At 38.6% G+C, this 26,866-nt stretch overlaps 1 protein-coding gene across 2 annotated transcripts in view; it reads left to right on the plus strand.

Moving 5' to 3' along the window:
* Positions 1-26,866, plus strand: part of LOC124158506 — a 206,715-nt gene that overhangs the window by 100,912 nt on the left and 78,937 nt on the right. For both annotated transcript variants that reach the window (XM_046533626.1, XM_046533627.1), the window contains exon 2: positions 13,795-13,937. In XM_046533626.1, coding sequence (XP_046389582.1) covers positions 13,796-13,937 — 142 coding nt within the window. In that variant the 5' untranslated portion in view covers position 13,795. The remainder of the gene's footprint in view (positions 1-13,794; positions 13,938-26,866) is intronic.

Below are 26,866 nucleotides of genomic sequence, written 5' to 3' on the forward strand. Positions count from 1 at the left end.
AACCCAACCCTTGTCTGCATATATTTTCTCTCGTTCATGATTTAGGCGAAAATTACGAAGCGCATGGAAATAGATTTCGGGAAATTATAAAGGTCGCTATACACGGTGAACGATCATGCGAATGATCATGCTGAATGATCACGTGATCATTCACAGGATTCATGCGAGCGAAATAGAACATGTTCTAATTTTCACTGAATGATCATGCGCATGAAGGTTCATTCGCGAATTGTTCCGTCATACACGGTGAATGATCATGCTGAATGAAATCATTCGCCGTGTATAGCGGCGTTAACGTTAGAATTTGGAGATCCGTTGCTGTCTACAGGTCAGACCTACACCATCATATCAAGTCACCTATCCTAAGATTGCTGTAACGCAGCTCTCCATTCCATCCTTTAGCCTTTTCTTAGAGACGTATTTTCTCTCTTTTACTTCCTTATCTAGCCTGTCCCATTCGGCGCCGTCCCATTTCCTTGGAAAATCGCTTTCATTAGACCATCCTGACTCATGATACGGCTGATTTCATAGAAATATATATGCTTTGTCTGATTCCATCAAAATTAAGAATCTCCACCTCTCATGTATGATACGTGAAATTCATCTTTCGTCGGAATAGAAAATGAATATTTGGAAAGCCTCGGTTGTGGCGACAGAGTATGAAATTCGATTTCATCTCTCTCTAATTTTTTAGATTTTTATCCACATGTATGGTGCTGAAAAACAGATATGTTTGAACCAAACTGTCAATTCCATATTTTGCTCTACTAGCCGTAAAGTATTGATTGTTGGCAGTGTTTGTTATCAAATATCATCTTTTAAAGATTGAAATTGCATCACCACTGCAATATCTCCTTGATTTTGGCCTACTATATTATAGAAAAGCCTTTTTAGACGGCTTGCAGGGTACTATGTAAATTTAGATGAAGATTTCACCTTATCGATGGATTTACCGCAGCTTACATCTTTAATAATTACCACAGCCACGAACTAGGATGGTGGCCCCGTTTTAATCTCTCCAACCAGCTACATTTGGCTGCAGGAGGTAATTTTGCCTTTCGGTGTGTGAAGCATTTTTTTCCTACCTTCCCCATGGGTAGCACATAACGGCCTTTCGAACGGGGATCGCAAAATTAACAAAGCATAGCACAAACATCAATGCTCTGGATACTGACCACATACTCAGGCGGGATTCGAACCCACGACCTACGGTTTGGAAGGCGGGAACTTTACACCACCGCCACCGAGGTTGGCATTGGTGTAAAGTTTTGCTTCCAAAAGGATTGATTCCTTCAATCTATATTTTATATCCACTCCCTTACTCTAACTATATGATTCATTGCAGTCCTTTTGTCGATAATTATATTCGATTGCTTCTATCTATTCTCCGTTATTTTCTAAGAGAGGAGGCATTTAGCCAGCGAAATTTTTCCCTAATTTTGTTTAATGAGAGTTTATCTAGTCAAGCATTTTCTAGATATTGATCACTTTTTTCTTTATAGCTGATAGGGATGGGTCATTGAGGTTTTATCTTTCTATTATAATCGTTCGTCAAATTTTATCTCCAACGTCTTTGTCTTTTATACAAGAATCAACGGGGCATTGAGACAACATTCATGAAATTACATAATTAATTGCATAACAACATAATTTTCAAAATTTTTCGCTCTAATTGTTTTGGTAACTAAGGTACAAAAAAAACTGAAAATTGAAACTGTAATATCAAACGATTTGTGGTTTACGGGTGATTAATACAGAAAAAAACACCGCATTTGGTGTTAAAATTCAAAGAGAATCCAATGCAACCCAATCCAAATTAAAAGCGTTGAGGCTTCGAAAGGAGTTAAGAAAAGATAGAAATGAAAAAAATTTGCAACTTATTGTAGAATATAAATATACCTTATTATTATAGAATTGAGAATATTACATATTTCTCTATTTATAATGATCATACTTTGAATGATGACAACTGCTGTGGTTCATTGTTACTTCAGAACTATCTTTAGGCTAGATATAATAGATGCGAGTTATGGGGGTGGTCCAGCAATTCCCATTGTTCAATATCTCCGCATCGTATTTTGAATACCAGCTATTGTGTAATAACAAGAAAAAAGAGCTAAATTGTTCCATGAATTTAAAAAATCTTAGCCAATGAATAAGTTCTCCGTGTTTTTTCATGGCCTTCAGTAAAACTGCAACATTGTAGAAAGGGCTCTCTTAATTTCTCCATTACTCTTTTCAAAAAGCAGTGACTGAATTCAACCTACAACAAATTGCAGCATCTGTTAGTTCCTCATTCATCGATCAGCCCGTATCTAGACCGCAACATATATTTTTGAGCATCTCCTCTACCCTCGAGCGAGTAAGGCACGAGTACGTTTAAGACGATCCATCGTCGGGGAGGAAGGACAGTTTTGCGATTAGGCAGGAAAGGGCGAACGGACGAGGAAAGGGGATGGATTATTTCGAAGGCCTCTCTCTTCTTGCTCGTAATCCCCTCCGGTTGCGAAGGCACGGAGATTCCGGCCAGGTGAACACGCGAGGCAGGAGGACCGTTGAGAGAGATCAGTAGAGAGAGAGAGGGAGGGACATGCCTGGGAGTGAGGACGGGGAAATAAAAGCTGTACAAGAGGGGATTAGGCGCCGGAAAATATTTGAGCCGCGCGACCATTTCCTCCAATAAGGGGGGGGGGAGGGGCGGACGGCTCCCTCCCCCCAGGGATGTGTTGGGGGAAAGAATTCTGCCCAACTCCATATTTCATCGTGCAAAAAAAAAACAAAACACGATGAAAATCGTCCCATGTCGCGGTGCGAGAGAGAGAGAGAGAAGTGGAGTGAAAGACTCGTCGTCGGGGGAAAAGTGAGGGGTTGGTTGGCGCTGTTGAAGTTTTGGGGGAAGTCAGGCAAGGAGTGGTTTCCTTTTTTCCTCATTTTATTCTGTTCTCAGAAGAGGGGGAGTGTGGACGCGGGAGGCCTCCCCTCAGGCAATGCGTTTTATTTATCGCAACGGCAACGGGGAAAAATGAAATGAATGACGGGAAGGAAAAAATAATAATGTAATACCAGTAATATCCGCGAGGGAGCGTTTGCATCGGCTTTCTCGGTACGTGTGGCACGCTGCGACGTGTGGCCTACACACCGTGCTTTTTTGTACGCGAAGAACGTGGCGTGTAAACATATAAAATGTGCATGTAGTTTGCTTTGGGGAATGGCATGTAAATCTCTTGTAAAAAGGAATCAATCCTGACAGACTGACAGATTCACTCGCTCAACATCGACAGAGAGACCAAATTATTGAAGGTATTAATGTTTACTTATTTTTAATGCAAATTGAAGAAGGCTTCCGTGGAATATTTAGGAGTATTCTGGCAGTCTACCCTCCCGTCACAGACTTCCCTAATCAACTCACAATAAGGCCTATTCAATTATACCTATAAATCCTATTCTTTTCCTTCCTATCCATCGTTTACCCAACATTCTACCGCCTTGGCCTGTTTTCAACATCCCCTCTCCGCTAGAACTCGCTCCATCCATACTTCTATGTCATCTGTATCTCGTCTAGAAGCTGCCTCTCCTCACCCACCATGTCCAGCACTTCGTCGTTCCTCCTCCTTTCCGTCTACTTCACCTTCTCCATTCTTCTCCACGCCTACACCTCTAACCCCTCCAGTCTTCTCTCGTCCTCCTTCCTTAAAGTCCACGTTTCCGCACCGTAATGCGCTACACCCCAAAACCGACTCTTCTCTCAGTAGATCCACGAAATTTTCAGGATATATTCCTTGTGTAGGCGCGCTAAGTACGTTTTTTATTTGGGAGAGACAATTTTTGTAATAGTTCTCACCCCATTAATGTTAAATCTTTGGCCCTCGACAGAATTGCATTTTAGTCCGTTTGGGTCTTTTTCCTTTGGCATTTTTAATTACTTCAACTCGAAATATTCATTAAATATTTATATCATTGGTCGGGGAAAGAAACTTATATTTTATTCTTTAGTTCAAATGTACACACACTCCATTTTCATCTGATTATCGCATTATTGGATTCAAATTTATCGATTTTTCTTTCGCATCAACGATAAAAATTAATCCTTGCACCAAGGAGTTAACATGATTCGTTCAAAGTATACCGGGACTATCTTGTCTATGGATCTTTCGCACGAGTTAACATGATTTTGAACATTTATTCACGATTTCAGTAAATATGATACTTAGTCGGCAATTTATTAATTTCAGGTTGTATTAGTCAAAAAAGAAATTGAAATATTTCCGCTGAATTTATTTTCGCACAACGCGTTCCGTATTTGCTACAACATTTTCAGGTGGCAACGAAAAGTTACATCTGTGACAATTTATTAGATACAAGTCGTCAAAACTTTCTGATTTATTACAAATTCTTTAATAGGTCAATAGAATTATTTATATAAATCTAATTTGATTAGAAAAAAATCCCGAATTTTCCTTCATTCATCGCAAACGAAAAATTTCGATTAAAAGACGAATTGAACCGGAAATCATTCCCGCCACAGAAATTCCCAGATTTTGTCATCCTCTATCGTACAATTCCACTCAGCCAGCTGCGATTGAATATTTAACGGTCGAGAAGGAATGTAACGCTACAATTGCACAAAATAATTCTCTTCTCAAACACCCTATTGGTCGAAATTAGCAAGCATTGGTTTAATTGCGTAAATAAAAGCACGGTATTTTGTTGTAAAAACAAATCGTATCGTGCAGAAATAAATTCAGTTGAAATATTGCAATTCCTTATTAAACTAAAATTAACTTGTACCACGTTATGCTGCATATTATACAAGGTATTCAATTTGAATGTCTAACTTTGAAAATATACCCGTTGGATTTCATCCGTTGGCGCCACCAAGTAGCATGTACTCATATATTTGCGCGTGAATACGCATACGCTGACGGCACAAAGAGGAGAAAGGACGAGGAATGGGAGCTCACACATGACAAACTCAACGATTTCCGTTTCCCAACTGCGCGACTCGATTCCGCGTTATTATTTTATCTCGTTCCGAGCTCAAAATTCTTTCGGGAAATATTCGCGAGTGGACTCTCTCAGTGGCAGTTATTTTCTGCAGGCTGAAAACTGGATGAAAAGGGTTTTTGAGCGGTAATCCGCGTTTACGCGTTACGTGGACGACTCTTTTTGTTGTTGAAAAGTTCAGGTGTGGACGGATATGAGATACGTGGTAATCGGCGAAATGCTCTTTTTCATACAAAGGCGTTTATATTATATCTGTTTGCTTTCGAGTTTTCATAAGGTGTGAATTTCATGGATAATACGATGAAAATCAAATTATCTTCGTCTTCTCGTGAAATTCGCGTTTTAAAATCTGTTTATTTTGCTAAGTATATTAGTTCAATAGAAATAAATATATTCACAATAGGTAGATGTAAGAATGTCAGCAAAAATGTTTTACCAAGAGGCACTTTTCGACAAATATGAATGAATAGAATAGAAATAACCATCCTAAACCCGCTAATATCTGTTCATGAGCATTGAACTATTATCGAAAAGATAGGAACTCTCGGTATTAACTTAAGAGAAACACATATTTTAATGTATTGCGTATAATGAAATATTTTATATAATATTGTCATGGTATATCCCTAGCTTCTGGATAATTTTTTTGATTAAAGTTATTACGTTGAGTTAACAGTGACAAATTAATATACATCGGTCAAAAAAAATTTCCTGTTTATTGTAAACTTAATAATAGGTCGGGAGAAGTATTAAGATTAATCTAATTGGATTAAAAAGTCCGCATTATTTTATTTTTCTCGCTAACGCAACTTTTGCATAAAAAAATGAATGGGACAACCACCAGAATTCATAACCGCCATAGAATTCCCAAATTCGGTGTCAGTATTAATTTTAATTTGCTAAATTTACATTTCTCAGTCAAAGCTTCGTCCATTTCAACCACTACAGTGTTAGAGAGGAGAATTGATTTGTGGAATTGTATCGTTGAATTCTTATTTCTCCGTGCTGGAAAAATTACACATAATGATTCAGTCGTTGCTGGCTTAGTGGAATTGTACCCTTTAGAATGACAAAGTAATTGTAGTAACTGGTTGGGTTCATTAAATGTTGCCTGAAAAATTACTTAGTTGTTATTACTCCCATCATCAAATCTCATAAAGTTAATCCCATAATTCTTTATTGTACTAAGCATCTAGATGTTTATTTCCTAAATCCAAATAAAATAGGAGTCAAGGATTCTGAATCCGGTTTTTCAGTTGGCTAGGCAACCATCATTGGGGAAGAGAGTCCAAGAGAGATGTCCAAGTCTCGTTAAGTCCGAAGAAAGCGTTAGTTGTATTCCTCCCAATGATGGTTGCCTAGCCAACCGAAAAATCCTGTTTTGGATATTTAATTCTTATTTTAATTCGCTTTAGGATTTACACTTTAAACTTCTATTTCAGCCGATTTAGCTATACCCTATTTTGTTTAAACTAAGGTATTATTTCCATGAAAAATGGCAGTTTATTTTGATTTTGCACACCTCTAAAAGTTCTCTGTACTCCACGAAAACAGGTGTAACTCGCTTTATTTGTTTATTCTGGGTAAGTGAAAAGATTAGGATGATAATCGTTTCTCCCGCGTGAAGGGAGCGATTTATCGGGGCTCTTAAAGAACATGCTTTTCTGTCTCTGGGCGAGGGCTGAGTTTTGATGTCTCTGAACCTTCCTCGAAAGTTTTTGAGGGACTCCTCCTTCCTTCCCATCAACCCGCTCCAGCCGTCCCGGGAAGAGTTCTTTGAGAGAGAGAAAATTCCGATCTTTCGCCCTCAACTCGAACGCGACAACACTGACCTAAAACCGCACCGCACCTGCAACCTACCGACCCATTATTATTGAAGGCCATCGTCGGCGCTGCCTCCGACCAAGTTGTCGGCGCGTCTTTACATTATGTAATGCGAGACTTCCGTGGGTGGAATTCCCTCTCTTCGCGGTCTGACTCGCCGCTGTTTTCCACGGATACGTACACACGGAAGTGTGAATGCACCTTGCTTGTATGCTCTGGGCCCTCGGATTAATTTCATCTCTCCGCTGCGTTTTGCCGAAGTTTAAGTTGCTGAGCAGACAATGAGGGCCTAATTAATGAGCTCTCCGTGAGGCTCGTAGATCCACGTAGACCGGAGGAAGGACTTCGGAGACTCCAGGCCCCTTCCTCCCCAACCCTCCTAATTATTTTTTTCCCTTCTGGCGACTACCCGCGACACATCGTCTGTAAAGACCACTATCCTTAAGGGCTTTGGCACTCTATTTTTCGCTATCGTTTCATGACGTCTGCGAATCACTTACGATGACTTTAACGTTAAGAATAAATCAAAAGAATCGTAAAGCTGAATTAATTAATTGTATACCTTTGCGGCAAGTGCATAATTGGCTACCAAACATCAGTACAGGTAAACCGCACATCAGCAAAGCTCTCCAGAAACAAATTTCTGGCCAGGTGCCAGAGCAGATGTGTTAACTCTTTTAACAAATCCTGAGATGTGAAGACCTTATGTTATCAATAATGAAACCCTCCGTTATTGAGGACCAGGATTATATAAATCTTTTTCCGAAACGAAAATTCATTTATATTCCCATTTCAAAATTTTATGACCTCCATCAGGGTAAACAAATTTCCCCGCAATGACTGTAAAATATCGGTGTCATCCGTATCAAACGGAAACATTTTTTTATCGATGAAGTAGATAAATTGATTGAGAGTGAAGAATTATAATAGTCCGTACTCGTATTTCCGCTTCGGGTGTATTTTCTCGACAAATTCCTCCTGTAGAATTCCATTCTTCTGTTATTCTTTTAAACGATTCATCAGGGCGAGTCAATAAATGTGCCTCAATTTCTAAAAAAAAATTATGGAGCCTGATGTAGGGATTTCACGGAATTTTGAAAGAATTCTCATCTATTGGATGCCGATTATATCACCCATTTGTATGATGCAAAAACCATCTGTTATTTATGGGTTATTTTTGGCGTAAAATAAATCTAGAAATCATTCTGGGTGTAGCCAATTTACCACTACGCTTTTTTGCATTGGATTTTTATCATTCCTCGAGAAAAATCTCGTAGATAACGAGAAATATTTTGCTATCAGTTTCGTTATCAAGTTCGTTTGATAGAGAGTATGTTTTCCTAATAAATGAAAATCACATTTTAAAAAAATACGATAAACCTCCAGTGCACTGCAGCTAATGGATACGCCTTCACCGTAAAAGACAACTAATTGCTGAAACATTATTTGATGAGATATGTGTTAATCATTCAAGTCAATGGTTTAATTTCGTCCTTACCGTAAATTTAACGTTCTGTTTGATATTGCTTTAAGCTTCGGCCCCGTTTCAAAGCACTACGAGGCAGAGTGAGGAGATTGGAAGAAAAAAAATGGAAATGCATTTATGCGAGAAAAAAGATATTCTCGGAGCCCACCCGTATATTTCATGGGATAAAACATTAAGCCAGTCCGCGTACTTGATTTATTCCTCGTCCTGGTTGGAGCGTTTCATCATTTTTATTTTATTTTTTTAATTTTCGAAAAATTTTCGTCATCCCCGATTGCTGGTATCCTCGCTTCCGGTTCCTGGATATCGATCGCCATTTAAAATGCCGCAGTTAAAACTCGAATTGGAAACGGTAATGCATGAGTCACGTGATCAATCCTAACGCGTCCGGCCACAGCTTCTCTTCCGTCTCCCCAATCTCACCCCCCCCCCCCCCCCCCCGCCCCTCTCACCCCACCCGCCTCCAATTTCCCTCTCATTTCAGTGGGCCAATTACCCGACTACCGAATCCGGTTGGGAAAAATTGAGGATGGCTGATATGCATGCTTTGTTTCGGCCACCCTCGCCACAATGGTTACCGCAGTTCAACTGTTATTAATTTTCACATCTTCTTTCGCTCATACTTAACTTTTCATTGAATAGGGTAGTATCCCTTCATCAAAGAAAACGAAAGGCATTGATTGCCATTCGTTACCCACCATTAGTGTATTCATAATATACAAATTATTTGATTTTTAGAAATCCCAGTTTAGACGAATGTTAATGGCCAATTTTAACGCCATTTGAAAAAGGCCAGATTGGAGCCAATGCGATGCCACTCAACGTGACATCACAGGGACCTAGATGCTATACGAGTAGATAAGAGTTTTACATCATCTGAGATTACCAATGTATGCATGAGGTACAGAGCTTAGGGAAACATCTCTTAATAATCACCTATTAAAGTTGCCTTAGGTCGGAAAGTTTTCATCGTTTGATAGGGTAATAATCTTCTATATTATTTCTACTGTATAGATACCTTTTTCTCAACTTATACGCAACCAAACTCTACAAATGAGGTACCAAAATGCACAGAATTCATCAGAGAACATGCGACGGCATATCTTACTTCCTAAATATTGCTATTGTTTCCTAAAATTGGTTTTTAAATAATTAAAAAAAAAACAAAAAAAAACAAAAACCCGTAAATATTCGTGACATTAACTGCGCACAAACTGATACCTTTGTTCATTTGCAACAATATCTCGCATTCTTTAAATAACTTTTATCAAAATGCGGCTGATTCCACATTCAAGTCTCTCGTTGATACGTACGTATGAGTCATCATGTGCGTTTAACATAGGATAGTGTAATTACTTCCAATGTTGTGTTTAAAGAGGTCCTCTGACCTCAATTTGTGCATGAACATTCCAATTAAAATTGTACATAAGACCCTGCCTTTTTTTTCTACATTTTAAAATTAGAAACGCGCGTATCCCTCTGTGGACCTGCATTGAAAAGAGCGTGGGAAGCCCGCTGGGAGCGGGCGCAGCGCGCTCGTATTTCTTATTTAAGCCAAGCGCTACCTGCCAGCTGGCTACTCTGCTACCTGCTAGCAGCCTGCATCGTAGCGGCGCTCAAAGCCTCGCCCCAAGGTCATCTCACATGGCGATAGCGGGAACCAGAAATACGTCACACGGGGTTTTCTCAGCATTCATACTTACCCGTCGCTTTTTCACGCGCTTGAAATTTTTCACATTCCATTTAATCGCGAAAAATAGATATCGTCATTTAAATATCTAAGAGCGTGAATGCGGTCTCCAGGAGTAATAATCTTTCGATTTAGGCAATGAAAAAATAATACGAAACCACCCTATTATTTCAAGGGAATAACCGCCTATTCGGTCCATTGAATCCAAGTGTTTGGTTTCAATTATTGGTGGTATAGCTCCCTCTTGTCTTAGCCACAGGCGCGTTTGTGAATTTCTCGCATGCAGGAGAGAGATTCACGCGTTCCTCCCCGTGAGGGCCGACTCGCCCTCCCATGATTTTGGAGCGGGCGTGTCTGAAAGCTTCGCCCGGTATTTGAACCCGTGATCCTTCGATCAGCAAACATGGATTAATGATTTCCCTCGCAATTTTTCACTATGCGCCGGAAATACTCGGAAAAAACGAGTATATCCAAGGTATCGCATTATTTACCGCTGTTGCCTTTACTTAATTATTTTGTCGCTAGAAATAATTCAATAAAAATTTAAAATGAGTGAAAGGACAAGAACTCAAATAAATAAAATAGAAGTATGGAATTTAAAAAAAGCAGTGTCGCTAAATCATATATTTATTTAGATAAATTGGATTTTCAAGGATTCAGTCAAACGCTGGGCGTGAGTTGTCATATTGCGTGATACTGTTTTTCCTTCCTCTTCAGTACCCGGTATTCGAGTTATGTTCAACTCGTGTGATTGCGTAATAGGGGAATGAGGGGCAAGGGTACGCATCTAACAAATAATTATAAAGATTATGCTTTCAGACTCAAGCAATAATTTTTATTTTTACACAATTTGTTTGCAGGTACATGTACTGCAATAATTATCTTCCATTGCTTCATAAAAAATAAATAACTGGCGTTATTCATCAAAATTTATGAGAAATAAAAATCGGAAACTTGCCCCTCATGTGGGACAAGTGCCCTCCCATGGAGCAAGAGTCCTAATCACAGTTTTCTTGTGTGAACTCTCCCTTTCCAAAATATGCGGTGCATTTATATTTCCTCCATGTTTTAAATTAATTAAACGCTATCCAATCAATAATGGTAACAAACATAGTAGTTAACTAAACGCCCAAAGCACAGATAACAAGTACGTGGTCCTACAATTTAGATAAAAATCGCGTAAGTGAAAATAAGAAAAATTCACGTTCTGTCTTTCGCTGTCTTCCAATGAATGCACCCCTGTGCTGTATTTAAATGAAACTGATTGGCTACAAGTGGCATCATCCCGGAATTTAGAGAATTATTTCGGAAAAGGAATCTGGTAAAACAAATAAAAAGTCAAGTCAAGTCGTCTTGCCCCATGCGGACTCTTGCCCCTCACTACCCCACGTGATCACGTCTTCCCATCCGACTTCTGCGTTCAGAAACTAATAATATTCACTGAGGTCCTATTTCTGTATTATGTAAGTCATCATGCAGCTTTTACTTTTAAATTCAATATTTGGTGATTACATGAGGTGAAATATGGTGATTAATAGTTTTTAAAATACTTGTCGATTCCACTCTTTTAAATCGCAGATGATCAGGTACTGTGAAGCACATAACGTGATTTTGTGTTTGCCATCTCAGTTTTAGTGCATAATAAATCACTTAATAATCACTTCCACAGAAACTTTAATGTTCCGACCCTGAGTTTCGACTATTATATATCCATTATCAAGGTACTTTTTACACAAATTTACAATGACAAAATACTAGTCGATACCCTGAGTCGGAACAATATAAGTTTTTGTGGAACATTGCAAAGTGATTTATCTCGCACTATAGTTATTTGCTTCCACCAAGTGAAGCCTGAATACTTTACAAATTTCCGTCTAAGTTCATAAAAAGTGCCGGAATATGCGGTATAATAGATTACGTTTTTGAGAGCGACCAAGTTCATCTTTATGGTATCATATGATAGAGTATCCGGTGAAACTTTGTGGAAATGTCTATTCTCCATGATGAGAATGGAAGGCAGTGGAATCTGCCTGCTGTATATATCATTCTCATCCCATGTACCAGCGTATTTGCTTGTTGTATCGTTTTACGACGACTAATTGTAACAATTTTTTAAATTGCATTTCATCAGTAGTGAATTTCCAATCATGTTACGTAGAAATAACTTACGGATATATATTTGCTTTGAAAACGTTTGCTGCTCTGATATCTAAAACAATGTCACGTCAAAGCTATCCCTTGAACGATTCCAGAACAAGCCGTGAATAAATTCTGAATTAATGCTCACTGCGTATGAATGCTTAATCTCGCTTTGCCGAAAGAGATTAATCGAATACGAGTGGTGCTCGGTGCTCATCAAAATGTTTACTTATTACAAGTTTTAAAAATGTATTCATAACGAAGTGAATGTTTTTTTTACGTTTAAAACCTCGGGGTAAAACCTCGATTTAAACATTCAAATTTATTTTTCCAGTTATAGGATACTTTAAAGCAAGAGATTAGGGTTAAGAAGCAAGGATTAAGGTCCAATGTATTGTGTCACATAGTATTTGACATGTAAATGACTTTAAGGATATAATAGGCCAGAAAATACAAGCATAGAAGCGACGAAACTATTTATCAGGTGCTACATATGGAGCATGTTTCTCTATGGGAGCGAAGTTTGGACGTTGACAGGTGCAGAAAAGTCAAGAGTGAAAGCATTCGAAATGTGGTGATATCTAAGAATGACGAAGATAAAATGGATCGACGGAGTAAGTAAGGAGGAAGTACTAATAAGATTGGGAGAAAACAGAATTCTTCTGATGACCCCTTAGTAGAAGACGGTAAAATTTAGTCGGCCGCATTATCAGGTATGATAGCCTGATGAAAACAATCGTAGAAGGACAGTGGATTCGAAACCATAGGGCGGGCTCGCGGGGTTAGATATCTTGGCCGAATCCTGAAGCTATAAGCTTATCACCTCTGCAACGCAGAAGGGGGAGGACAGGAAGGAAAAAGGAAGGAGGCGCCGCCGCGATAGGAGCCCGACGACGCCTCCTGGGACGGGATAGGGAAGGAAGGGACACCGTCACAAAGGCAGGCGGGTCCTACCACTAGCGAATCCAGGGAAACCATTGTTGTGCCAGCGATTTTAGAGGTTTATTCTATGAGGAAGAATAATACAACTATCAGATCGTTAGATAATCGTAGAAGGACAGTTGGAAGGGAAGAAGGGCAAGGGACGGCCCCGAATGAGTTACATAGGAAGGGTTATAAAGGATGTGTAAGAGAAGAAATACGTCGCTACGCAAAGGCTAGCAGATAGGAGAGAGAAATGGAGAGCTGCGTCAAACCAATCTTAGGAGTGTTGACTGATGAGTAGAGTGTAGAGTGAGTAGATCTGGCCTAATGATAGCGTTGGATCTACAAATTCTAACTTTGAATTTTCCGAAAATCTATAGCCACGCGTTTCGTAATTTTCGCCTTAATCATAAATGAATGACAATATATGCAGGCAAGGTGGGGAAAGGTATGGGATAATGAATGATTTAATATTCATTTTTAACCTTAATTAAACGTTGTATCTATCCCTCTTCCACCTCTTCCTCAAATTTCTGTGGGGAGTTCACGGTTAAAGAGTTGAAAAAAGAAACTTGTTTTATGAATATCATCATCCCAGCATGTTAATATAATAACCACCTTGAATACTGCTGCCATTGCTTTGGATAAGCGTGTTTTGATGTTGTCATATGTTACGTGTTGTAGATGGATGAAGTGACGAGAGTTTTAATTCCTATTCCTCCCGCAGGATGAAGTGGGCGTTGCTGTTGCTCGTCGCTTCGGCCGTGGTGGCGCTGGCGTTCGCCGAGGGTGAGGTGTGGGAGGAGGACGAGCGGGAGGTGCTGATCCGCAGCGAGAGAGGCGCCGCCAAGAACAGGAACAACAAGACAAGTAGGCGCCACCACCCACCCCATTCTCCCACCCCTCATACCGAAAGAATGAACATACCTCCCTGTCCATTGCTCTTTTCTAGTGACCTCTTTGAGCTCAAGGCTATCGCATTGAAATTTTGAGGGCACTAATACCAGTAATTTACCTGTATCTCAAAATTGATAATTTTCCGCATTTTACCCTTCAGTTATTTTCTCAAATGTACTTTTTTATTTAATATTTTAGATTTGGTTAATTTTATGAGGGTGTATGACTCTTAAAACTAAAAGATAATGGCTCAAGTTTTACGTGGTTGATCGGCCAGCAAATGAGCCGGTGCGTTCTCTTGTAGGTTACCTGGAAAAAAGAGAATACCCTAAATGATTTAAGTATAATATGAATTAACTACGGTTACTCAAGGCACCCATTTTGTGCTTCCGAGAAAGTGATTTAAAAAATACATTTATTGGAGCCAGGTGGAAAGCAAAAATAGTAATAAGCACGATTGTTATTGCAAGAGTATTATTTTGCACACCTCATGCACGTGCAATAGTTAAGTATAGGGAGCTTGACTATTCCAAATTAATTCCAATACCTTCGCCACTGATTCGCATTGCCTCGTTTTCTATTCTTTCACTGTTCTGAATACACTCGCGTTCAGCAGATCCTCAAGAATTAAGCTCGTTTGAGGGTTTTTTATGAGTAAGTGTGGCTACAAATGTTATCTGGAGCAGTAAGGTAGGCAGTATAATATGTATTGGTCCATCAGATCTTGTCAGCTTTTGTCAGGTTGTCAGGTGTTTCTGGTTGAAGGGCTATGGTTTGTCACTGACGTAGAATTTTCCCTCTCGGTGCAAATTAACGCAGTACTTCCGTTTGTACCAATTGAGTAGTTCCATATCAGGTTGGCCTTCAAGTTATGCGAAGTGCTATGCTTTTCACAAAATTTTTAGCTAAGAACGCTCACGACAATGTCAATTTCCAGATTTCTGGTATTGTTAGATAATTAGATACCAACATTCTAAAAAATTCATTTTTTGCGAAAATTGCCAATTTTCAGTCCATATTTATAGTTGTAATCTATTTTTCCAATTAAAGTTAGGCAAAAGCGCTTGTTTAATACTCATTGATTGATTATCAAATAGGGGGGGGGTTTCGCTGCGCCACTGTTTCAACTGGTATATATTTTATGGAATGTTTAGTCGAGAGTCACAAATTCTTATCTGGAGCCATTATCTCTGTTCAGCCTTTAGAAATAATGCGATATGTGGCTATATGAAATTGTTTTTGGTTTGACTATAGTAATGAGTGGGAGGGGTGTGTTCTATTCCAGCCTAAGTGAATAAATCCTAAGCACTAGAGTTTCATGACACATCAAACTGAAATGGAGAATGTAACGTGTGCCATACTATGCATACGAGGGTATTGCGGAAAGCAAAAGCGATGCAGAATGGTATTGCAGTATAACTCCTCATTTATGGAAGCGAATACTCCTAACTGTTGTAATTAGTTTGGCAATTTCATGTGCGATGAAACGCATCTCTCGTGATAGTCATTGCTTGTTTCATCACGTGGTATTTCAGCAGAATAACATCCCATGGCGATCAGTGGTAGTTATACCTATCTCGGAATGAGAGTGACCGATGAGTGAGTGATTTACGTAACGAAAAATGTCGGTCAGTGGGCTTACACAATGTTCATGGCATTGTCTGTGCAGTTTTACGCCACTATCTCCACTTTCCAGAGCACGAGATCATATCGGAGGTCAATTGGAACATCGCGCGCTTTTGCGTTGGTACTAAACTTCTCATGGCGAACGGGAAGTTGGTCGTAGAGGAGAGATCATGGGACGGAATGATTTTTTATTATTATTTTCGGGCGTCCCATTGAGCGGGGAGAAGAGAGGATGGGCAATGGGGTCAAGTCTGCCACCTTCCCCCTCTCCCCTCCCTCATTTAGCCCCTCCCCTCGCCCTAACAATGGTCATGCCCACCCTTTGTCCCCCGGCTGTCTGTTCCGGCGACCCATTTTGGCCAGAAGGGAAGGGGGGGACAATGGGGTGAGATCTTTATAGCGAATAAGGAGGGAGGAGGAAGGAGATGGCTTCTTTATTTATGCCGCGCCACGGAAAATCCTTCTTCGGACGCGGCGAATTGAGAATCCAGTGATATTCCGCGTCCTTGAGGGTGGTGCGGTATATATATTGCGAGTCAGCGAGTCGATTATGAATGGTAATTTAATTCAAACTTCAGCTCGACCTCGTTTGGGGGAAGGAGGGACGTCAAAACATGTCACAGTGGCTGCCATTGTGGGGAGTTATTTACGAATTAGGGTCAGTTTCGGATGTCGAAGCGAACGATTCCTTGTACCAACGAGTTGAGTCATGCTTATAATCTGATAAATTTCAAGCGTATTATTAAACTAAAAATTGCTAGTAGTTCTTCTCAATTACTGTATTAATAATTCACAAATAACGGGAAATTTTATAGCGAAAACATCACTTTATTCTTCCAAAAAACAAATGGATTCATACAATATTTTGAAACATATTTGGAAGTGAGGTGAAAGACCTTTTTTGGGTACCAACGATTTTTTTAAAATTTGCATCGCTGAAATGATATTTTATTTTATACAAGAATATTTTTACAGAAAATAACAAACAAACTTTCTCATACAACTTTATTCTGGAAAATCTAATCATTTCAATGTTTATACAAGACATTAACCATTGTTTAGCTAACCTAAGAAGTTGTACACAATGTCTTTCCTTTAATTTATTCAGGTAGTTTTGAACAAAATTAAAGTCCAATGCATAACATGGATCTTTTGAAAAGCGTGAGGAACGCTTCAGCCATGCGGATCAAGAAGCGTCGAGTACGAGCATATATATCTATCCACTTATCAGGCACATTGCCGCTTCTTACATAAAATATTTTTCGTCCCTAATAGTACTACATATTTCTAAGACGAGGAACTCGCAGTATGGAGAAAAAATTCCACTGATACAATGGAAAATTGTAATGTAAGATAAAATAGCTCGTTTTGTCATACTAGAAGGTTTGAAGAAAACGCTCACTTTAATCACATGATATAATACTCTATGTATTTAGCAAGAAGGACGAAATGATCTATGACATGCATACTTTGTGTGAAATCAATACAATTAGGTACTGCTACAACAACTTATTAGTAAATTAAAAGCTACTCGCAATTTGCCAGTTGGTAATACAACTGGAAATATTCCATTGATATTCTGCCAGTAGCTTTTAATAGGTCTCTGGACAAAATGTTAATATCCCTTCAAATACTAACTAAAAATCGTAAAATATAGTAAAATTGTCATAAAGGCCACTTTAACACACTTATTTCACATATTTTCTTAAGAATTTACAAAAGAAATGACCGAAACAGTTCCAAAAACACACCCACTTCAAAACGTAATTCCATTGGCCAGCCGGAAAGTGACGTCAGCTCATGCAATCGTGTGGGAAATCCAGTGGCGTTGCGCATTGTCACCAAATTTCTCGGTTTATTTAACGACTTTAAGTGAGGATTTATTTCTTATATATCTTTCGGAGGTTTTATCGTAAAAAGCGAACGCCACGGAACCTGGATTCACCAAGGCTGACACCGGAAACTTGCCGAAAATTACAACGGCAGCAATGTTTACTTACATATGCAACAGAAATTGCTACATGCATGCTGAAAGACGGGGAGTGAAGATGCATAGCCATGGAAATATAATATCACAGGCTCTTGTAAAATACATATTAAATGTGTTTATGAAATTTAACAATGAAATTAAATTTATTAGGGTCGGACGAGAAGATTACGCTGACGACGCCATTGGCAGTCTAGACATGTTTAGACTGCCATTGGTTGCGTGCAAATTATGCACCATCAAAATGAATGTATCGTTCGAGCTCGTGTGTGCCCCGAGCACAACCTATTATGTGGAGGCACGAGTTTTTGAGGAGGACGGTGAGGTGGAAGTTAACAGCCTTTCTTGCAATGATTGCATAACTAAAACAGTATTTGAAATACTTTTTGGAAAAAAAAAACATTTGTAAGCCGGCCGGTGGACGGCCGACAGAGGGCTTCGGTAATATTTTTACAACACCTTCCCTAGGTATTTCGCTGGAATCCTCATACCATGGACAGGTGAAACTTATTTCAGTTCCAAAAAATGTCCTCAAAAAGCAAACCACGGCATCACCTTATTCATTAATTAATCTCCAGAATTTTCCCTACGTAGTGAGCAACTGACTTTTTGCTGCTGAATCAAGCCAGAATCCAATCTCCACTTTGAATGTTAGTCACCGAATTTGTTAAGCTTTTTCGGCTCATGCTATCTTGTTTCAGGCATTAATACCATGTCGTCTACATCCTCCTCGTCAGAAGACATGATATCCAATGCCCTATCATAATCAATCAACAAACCGAAGTAAGCTATTTTATCAGATAAACCTTCAAAATAAGAGTTAATGAGAAGACTAATTAAAAGACCTAGTTTTATAAACTTCGGTGTTTTGCAACATTTATTTAAGAAAGTTTAACGCAAGAACTGCCAGACAGAAACTAAAAGTTAAACGCAAGAACTGTTAGACAGAAGCTAAAAATTCAATCCATACTTCAACCTCGTATTCTGGGGTAAGTGCGGCAGGGGGTCGCACTTACCCCAGGCAACGGGGTCGCGCTTGCCCCGGAAGGTAGGAATATGAATGGTTACGACGGGGAAAGTGCGACCCCCCATATAAACTAAATATAATGACCCGAGTTCCTAATTTAAAGCAAAGCAAGGAAAACCAATCCATGAAGAAGAGAAAACAAGATATAGTTCTTACGTAACACCTCCGATGCGTTGATTCAGGGAACTGCGGTATAGCCTCTCCTCACAACCAACTAAGATTACGAGATGAACGGACGGGTATATTTCCTAAGCATGTGGAACGAGAAATTAAGGGATAAGTATTACAAAGTCGTTGGCTCTGGTTTCATAACAATGTGTGGAATATGTTGCACGACCGCCACCTGCTTCGAGAACGGAAATACGATTTACCTGAAGGGGGGTCGCACTTACCCCGCAGTCGCACTTACCCCACCTCACCTTATGGAAACTAAGAGATCTTAAAAAATATTTAACCTGTTTTTGCTCGTAAGGATAGTTACAAATAGTACACGAGAAAGGTATGTTTCAAAAATATATATTTTATTTTTTAAAGTAAAACTTCTCAAATGTTGCTCTATATGGTTGCATTAGTCTCCTTGAGGAATACAATTTTTTCAAAAAGCGTCGGACAGAGATCCCCTCGAAGTGGATAAAGCCAGCAAGTGAAAAAACTTTCCACTGGTGAAGATGAGTAGGTATAGGATTGTGTCAAATCTGATAAATAATGCGTTAATATTAGAATTCATTTTTTTCATTCATTCACATTCGTCGGCACTTTCTCACCCGAACCAATCTTCGTTCTAGGTCTTGGGTGACCGTATGAAAATATTTATTTGGAGGATTTCTAGTCGTATTTCTGCACTTAGGCACAATGCAGTACTTGAAGCTATACGCTGCGACATATCGAGGAATAACTACGACACGAAAAATACGGCGTAATAACCACAATATCTCCGCTGTAAACTTCAATAATGTGCACGGTCAAGGTGGTTAAGAACAACACTATTGCATGAGCTGACGTCATTCAAGATGGCGGCGGTGCGAATTACGTTTTTCCTTGATGGCTTGTAAGACGTATTTTAATTGCTCATAATAAAAAAATAGATGACTTTACAGCCATATTGTTATAACTTTTAGCTTAATAATTACACCTACTTTTCAGAAACGTCTTTACCTAAATAGGTGTTCAGAGACCTATTAATTAATTCGCTGTTGTATCATTACTTCATTCTGTTGATGTTAAATTAGCTTAAATGCCAGAATGATTATATAAACTCTAATATGTCACATAAGGTATATATAGTGAGATTATAAGTAATTTATTTCAACCTTCATGTTGCACCAAAGGGTTATTTCAGTTTTTGTTTCAAGGAAAATACGTCACTCATATTTTAGAGTTCAATTAAGCATTCGAACATTTAAGCTCATTTAACATCCTAAGCATTATTTAATTAGGCACCATTATGATAAAGAGCATAGAATTCAATTGGAAACTATATATTCCGAGGCAAAGCGTTACAAAATGGTCCGTGAAGTGTTTTCCTATCTTCTCTCTCGAGTAACTTTTGTGTGATCTTCCAGGTAATTTGTAACCGAGCCGGGCTCGTTATTTACCTGCTTCTTTTAGTTTCGTTTGTGGCGCAGTCCTGCATTTTTAATCCCCATGATCCCGCATTTAGAACCCATTAGCGAAAATTTCTCCGCCGCTCACTTTGAGGAAGTGATGCTTGCCCTGTTTCCCCTATGCTTGGATGAAAAGTTTGCGATTCGACTCATGCACGAAAGGGAATTTCTAATTGGCGTAAGTTATTCCCGACGGAAGAGCGTACTCTATAATCCCTCCGGCGTCATGGTGATGCCTACCACAGAGGTACTCCTTGTTAGAACGAAACAACATTCACTGCATACACAACACGACCACTGAAAATCCCCACATAAGCATATTAGTGCTGAACTGTTCAGCAAATATGGGGGTTGAGTTTTGCGTGAGCAAATACAGAGTACGGCACTGTTTCTATTAAATTGGGGCCAGTTTCGCTTGGGGCTGGTTTTTGGCGAAGATTCTAGGCGTATTGGTCGAACCCAAGCCCGTTGATGTGGTTGTTTGAGACCACCCGACCTTGAAACTGTAACGTTGGGAATGCTTAGTGAATTGTTAGCAAGTTTTAATGCTAACTGCATGCAGTGCGGTCGTTCAATGAAAGGATTAGCTGTGCTTTAATGTCCATATTGGTACTTCACCAATTATTTAGTCAGTAAATTCTGCTTCATTATACATTTTGAAAACGTTTATATTTAGCCATTATATTCAATACCTTGATAAGTAATCGTCGAAGGAAAAATACCGGTCTCGAAAATTCAAAACATTCTTCGTTCTTATCTTTGGAAATTTTTGCTATTGTTGCGGTATTTGTATTGATGGTGGTAATAAATGGTGACCGAATATACGATGACGTGGTGAGCATTGTAATTTCACTGCTAATTTTCTCCGTGGTAAGAATGTCCGAAGATTAATATCAGGCGGTTTTTCTCCAGTAAAATATTACTAGAGTAGTCTCTGATGCTATTTCGCTTTTTCATGGGATAAAAGTGAATGGTATGATATGTTAACAAGATACTTTGAATCTATTTCGACTTTATTTTAGAGAGATTTTAAACGAAGTACAACTTGTATATTGGTGAACTGAAATTTAACGCGATTTTTCGCTAAAAAATAGTGTAAAAACTAGTTCCCTCTGCGACCACTAGCGCGCGTGCTCATTGTCGTGTGACGTGTCGGATCTCCGGGAACACGAGGGGAATCAGAGGTGCTGGATATTCGGCCAATCTCGCGGCGACTTCACCCGGTTAATCACAACTGCCGCGGATTTTTGATATATCAGTAAAATTCCATTGGAGAAAAGGCGTAGGTGATGTTGGGATTAAAATAATCCAGCGTGTCCCCACAAATGCCAACACTTTGGCATTACAAAGATCTGCCAAACACGATCTCAAATGGCCTCCGGCATAGTACAACGATTTGTTCAAGGTGATGAAGGATACGTGTATGTAATTTATACCTCGGAATATGACAAATGACATTGACAGCAACAGTAATGTTAAGAGTGGAAGCATATGAAATGTGGTGCCTAAGAAAAATGATGAAGATAAAATGTATGGATGGAGCAATTAATGAGGAACTCTTTAGAAGGGTATGAGAAAAGAGAAGTCTTCTAAAAAGCATAATAAGATGACGGTACAACTAAGTTGACCTCATCATGAGGAATTATGTCTCCTTGGAAACAATCTTCTCTTGGTTGTGCCACTGAACACCGTTCGGGAAATCCCGGACCACTTCTCATTGAACCAGCTTTACTTTATTAAAGATGGCTACGAGAGCATTTACTCTCGTCCCTACCATCAACGTCCAATTTTTTTAAAAGCCGTGTCCTTCCGTTTACGAGGCGTTTGCCTGCGAAAGATCACAATCATAATTATAATTCAGCAATCCGAAGAGTGGTTTGACACGGCTCACCACACGATTCTTCTCTCAGCTAATCTTTGAACGCGGGCATAACTCTTCTGTGAATAATAAAAAATACTTTTGGGATAACCCCTGTCTAAAGTACAAAGTTAAGTCCGTTAAAATCCAACGTTTCCTCTCCTCTGGCGATGACCTCTTCAGGACTGATGTTTATCGGAAGGTTGGGAACCTGTTTATATAATTTCATGGCGGTTAAGAGGTGTGAGTTGGAATGGAACATTCTGGCATTTTATCTCTTTATTTCTAGAAATTACTGGGAGACATGTAAAGCTAATCATCTCTCCTTGACCCTTGTTGTAATTTATGTAGTTTTTTTCTTATTTATGAACGTTGAAAGAAGGTAGTATTAAAGTAATGTAACAAAGAAGGAAAAGTTGGCTATTTATATTAAGACGGGAGTTAACTCATGCTTTGTTGAAAATTCACAAATGGGCCATGATTTTTTAAAACCGTTTTGTCGCATAAATCCTCTATTTTGCACGGTTATTCACTTGCTCTCTATATCTATCTCATCCTGGGACGTTCTTCCCTCCACCCGTCCTCAAACGATTATATATCAGACCATCTTATCTCAACATCTGTCATCAGTATCTCAACGTCTTTTATCAAGGATCTCACGCGGCTGCTATTGTCTCCCGTTCTGCTAAGAACATCCACATTACTCATTCGATCTTCATCATTTTTCTATAACACCACATTTCAAGGGCGCCCTCAGTACCATAAATTATCATGCACATCATGTAAGTCCTAACGATATGCTTCCTTACTTCAACGCTTACACTCGCATCTTCGGAGAAACTCCTTTTTTCGAGTAATACCCTCTCCCTCCTCTGGCAAGGGCCGCAACAGCGAAATGAAATGAGCAGAAGTGGAGGACGCGCTTATAAATTCCAGCGTCCGTCTGGATTCTACGTTTGTGGTAAATAAAGTTATTTCATCGATGCAGTTGGAGTATTTATGTCGGCTGGGCGGCGCCGGGTGGAGGTCAGCCCGCATTACTTTCTTGGCAAGGGTCGTCATGGCCACGGATTCAAAGGAACCCACTCAGACCTGCATCTCGACAGAATGAAAGGGGCTCTCGAGACACGCCCCCTAAGTCCACTCTCCCTCCGCTCATCGTCTCGCCATACGACTCCGATAACGCCTGAGTGCATTTGCACTGATTTATGATTGGCACTGATTTATGAATTCACCTGCAACATATTTTTTTAGGGATGGTCGGATCGGATGACTCGGATCCAAATATCCGCGGATATTGCCCTTCATCGGATGCATCGGATCCAAAGTCGCGGAAGACATCGGATCTGGATCCGAAATTTTAAATAATAGCTTCAGTGCAAGCATAGGGGTGGAAAGAGCTCCGATTTTATCTTCGAATGCGCCGTCGCATGCGATTAGGGGATGTTAGGTTAGTTAACTATTTTGACTGTGTATTTGACAAACAGTACCTTTTGGATGTTCAGAAGTGTCGCTCTGAACGCAATACTTTGAAATACTGCTCTAAAGATGATAAACATTTATTGACAAATGTGAGTGTATCGAAGTTAAATTTATTTTACCAAAGTCATGTTTGGTGTTCAAGAGTTAGCAGTTTTAAGTATTCTGATCCTTTTATTTTCCAGCACCGTAATAATTATAAGTTTTTTGAAATTTTTTATAAATCGTCCAAGAAGGAGGAGGTTCCTGATTTTAAATACTTTAAGGAATATAATTTATCACATTGCGAGTGGGCAGATAGGTGTGCGCTTTGGTGGAACTCCAAAATAAAAGGTTGGTACCACAAACAAAAAAATTTATATTTGTATGGAGAAAAGAATTGCGGTAAAAGTAGCTTTGTAAGTCGTTTAGTCGGGCGTGAAAATATGAAGTTTGCTTATTACCCCGACGTTGGTAAATTTGCTTTTGGTGATCTTGATGTAAATTTCCATAAAGTAATTATATTTGAAGAATTTGATATTCAATATTATTGTATTAGTATGTTAAAACGCCTTTTGGAAGGATTGCCATTTCGTGCTCCACGTTAACTTTAAAAGTTCTTTTTTGAAACATAACCGATAAAGAAAAAAAACCGATTAAAGTTGGAAAAGGTACTTGATATTAATTATAAATTTACGTTAAAAATCAAGTTTTTCTCAGTTGCGAAAAATATGAAATTCAATTTGAAGTATATTTTTTTTAAACTTCAACTTAAAAAGTCTGAAAACATTCTATTTTAAGATTGGCATCGGACATCTGTGCTCCTTTCCGAAAAAAAAGTCTCGCAGCGCTAAACATCCTTTCAAATGTTTCTGATAATGGCATACAAGCATCATATCATAAAAATATATATCTCATATAGATGGAGAGTTCGAAAACAGTGCCACAGTACTGTTTTATTCAACCCTTTGTCTGCATAGATTTGGATACATCGACATTCAGCAAAATTTAATGGATGAATTATAAAATTATAGTGAATGAAAGTTAAAAGTTAATCTCTTTATAAAGTTAAGACTAAATTAAATATTTGGCCACAATTTCAACTATTAATTTTAATCGTTAAACTTTACTATGGTGAAAGACAAAAGTGAAAAAGCCATTTAAAAGCTAATCGTAGTATGAATTTATCTCTTGGACGCCAAATGCCCTTTCAAACAATGAGGATAATGGAGAATTTAATTATAACCTGTCCATTGTGATACTAACAAGTTTATCCACAATTTGAACTCATTTGCACTTAGCAAACAAAAAGATTAGGAGTCTTCGATAAAGCAAATTGACCCTGCAGTAGCGTTGACCAAATTGTTATGAAACACAGTTATTCATTAATGTTTCGCATTTGCGTAAAATTGTTTCGATTAATTGAAAATTATTGTTTTGCGGAACATAGGACTATTTTGTGAGGGCATATCCTGAATTATAGGTTATTATTAAATGTTATTTAATGAAACAGTGGCTCTTGTGTTGAAAGGTGTATTTTGCGGTTCATAATATTCATATAAGTAAGTTCATTATATTTGTTCGTTTAGTAAGTTCGTTCGTCAGCACTCGGATGTTTTGTCACGTTAAGATGTTTGATGAGATGATTTTATGGCCAATGTTAATAATTTGTTCCGGAGGTGTTAGTGAAAAGCTTCTATTAAGAATTTTGACGTGTTTTTTATCTCTTAAGCATTAAATGCGTTACCATTCAGCACGTAATAAAATAACCGAATCTTAAGGACAAATATTGATATAAATGCATTATTATGTCTTTTTTATCTCGATGTTAATGAATTATTAGATATTTCTCTAGAAGGTTTGGTCGCCAAACAAACGCATCAGTTTGCTAACGTTTCGAGCGTATATTGTTCTTCCTCTGGGATTGTAGTGAAATTCTATGTAATGTAAGTGTGATTTATATGATTAGAATTGCCACAAAAATTAGAAATAGTATTTTTAACCATTTTGAGTTTTACAGAAGTAAAAGAAGGACTACTTGTCATATTTATGGTAATTATTAATTTTACATTACATTTTATCATCCTACATTTCGTAATATTTGACTATGAGCCCTGAGGAGGGACAATAAATGTTCGAAAAGTTGGCATACTGACTGTTCGCTTGGGGACTTACGACTACACAGTATCTAATATCACCTAACATTAAAAAACACATTGGAAGGATTTGAACGCAGGCGGAAATGCAAGCTATAAGTTGAGAGGTGCAGTTACGTTAATCTAGAGGCCATATCGAGTTTAATGCATGCGAAATCATGCCATTCAGAATGCAATATCATGAAATGTTCTGCACTTGCGCTGTAATATCTTCCCATGCAATGCTATGCGCTTTTCAATGCCATCAGTATCGTTTGCCGCTATTGTACGCTATGTGGTACGCAATTAATTTAGAATGCTCGCCGCCCAACGTTTATCTGACGGTGCGATCAATGGTAGTGCATAGCCTCCGACATGTTAAAACCGAAACACGACCTCCCACACTTAAATCTATACTACCTACACAAAGTGCGGGAAATGCCTTAACATTAGTATTCTTATGACAAACCACAGTAATGTATAACTTTCACATCCTGTCGCAAGCCTCAATTTGTTTGACAATTCAATATGATTTCAAATATTATAATAGCACCAGGTAAAGCAGTAGTATTATTTAAGACGGAAAATTAGGATACATGTCGTGAATTTCTTTATATATTTATTGCCATAGGTATCAAGTAACCATCGCTGGTACCGTCTTTTTAGCCAATGAGAACTATCGGTGATTAAGTGATTTGTGGAGGGTACGTCAAGTACAGGACCCCTTCCGACGGTTGGGACTTTCGTAAACTTCAATCATATATCGATTATTTTTTAAAATACTTTAGCCAATAAGAATAACATTGTTTTTACGAATTGATTTCTTAAAAAACACTTCACTACAACCCATATTTTGATGAGGATCGTCATTATTGTCGAGATCTAGTTACGTTTTGAAATAAATATAGTACGAGGAAAAAAATTATTCTTATTTTCATCAAAATTATTTGTAAACTCCTCGAAGTCACACCAGAGACAAAAGAATTTTCGTAAATATGTATTTCCTTTGCAAGCAATTATCTCACGAATAAATATGTTTGCAAACCGCGTTAAAAACGGATGAACTGACAATTGGTTCACTGTTTTTTTTAAGAGCGCTCGTAATCCAAAATGATCGCAAACTCATTCATACTCCCATACTCTTGACTATTTGAAATTAACGGGTGCTGAATTGAACCAATACGGATTAAAATGCTAAGGGCACAAA

The sequence above is a fragment of the Ischnura elegans genome, chromosome 5 (assembly GCF_921293095.1).
Source record: "Ischnura elegans chromosome 5, ioIscEleg1.1, whole genome shotgun sequence".
Classification (NCBI taxonomy): domain Eukaryota; kingdom Metazoa; phylum Arthropoda; class Insecta; order Odonata; family Coenagrionidae; genus Ischnura; species Ischnura elegans.